Genomic DNA, 1,009 nt, shown 5'->3' with positions numbered 1-1,009 from the left:
CTGCCTTACTGTAATTTTTTATTTTTATCTTCATGCTCACGTAGAGTTTTATGTATATGTTATAATCATTTATTTTCTTATTTTCCCTTCCACCAACTAAGAAATGCTTAACATAAATCACTTGTGGTGCGTATAAAAAAAAGAATGGGTTTGTTCATTTTATCTAAATGTGTGTCTGTGTGTGTGTACATGTTCATGTTAATCTTATTGATGATCTGTTCTGATTCTATAAACTAATCAATTTGTCTTATTTAACTGTAGGTCCTGGCGAACAGGGTGCAGCTGTAATTTTAACACCCAGTGAAGAAAAACAAAAAGACACACTTTATAAAACCAATGGATTTAATGCTTTTGTCAGTGATAAAATATCATTACAGAGGTCTTTGAAAGACATACGGCATGCTGAGTGAGTAATTAAAAATAAAATTTATAATCCTTTCTACATCTGACATTTTGCTTCCATTCCATTTCAATTTAAATACTGATAAAAAATAGTCTTGTTGATATAATTGCAAATACCACAAATTTTCTTTGAAAACAATTCCTTTGTTGGGTCATGATCCAGAGAAGGAGTACTCAATATAAATGTAGAGTGGTGTAGTTTGTTTAAGCTAGTCCTACTATACAAGATTTTCTAAGTGTGACTGTGTGACTTGTATGAAGAAGCAGTGAAGTACTCTAGAAACATCAAAGTAACAGACCATTGGAATGGTTTACATAAACTACTTTGTGTGTGTGTGTGTGTATCTGGGTATGTATGTATGTATGTATGTATGTATGTACACAGGTACAAAGAACACAGGTACAAGATTTTCTGGGCAGGGAACACTGACGGGTCGGGGGCGTAGGAATACTTCTAGCAGAGAAATGGGTGGATAAGGTAATCGAGATAGTTAGAGTATGTGACAGAGTACTTAAGATTAAACTAGTGCTTCATCATAGATTAGCTACTGTCATCTCAGCCTATGCCCCTCAACCGGGGCTACCGGATGGTCTGAAAAACCAATTC

The 1,009-nt window shown here is 34.6% G+C and overlaps 1 protein-coding gene across 1 annotated transcript in view; it reads left to right on the top strand.

The window, feature by feature from the left end:
• The window catches only part of LOC106884172 (polypeptide N-acetylgalactosaminyltransferase 10), a 297,946-nt gene that overhangs the window by 75,426 nt on the left and 221,511 nt on the right, over positions 1-1,009 (top strand). Inside the window, exon 3 of the mRNA XM_052973542.1 lies at positions 262-406. Coding sequence (XP_052829502.1) covers positions 262-406 — 145 coding nt within the window. The remainder of the gene's footprint in view (positions 1-261; positions 407-1,009) is intronic.

The sequence above is a fragment of the Octopus bimaculoides genome, chromosome 16 (assembly GCF_001194135.2).
Source record: "Octopus bimaculoides isolate UCB-OBI-ISO-001 chromosome 16, ASM119413v2, whole genome shotgun sequence".
NCBI classification, from domain to species: domain Eukaryota; kingdom Metazoa; phylum Mollusca; class Cephalopoda; order Octopoda; family Octopodidae; genus Octopus; species Octopus bimaculoides.
This window is presented reverse-complemented; position numbering and strand designations above follow the sequence as displayed.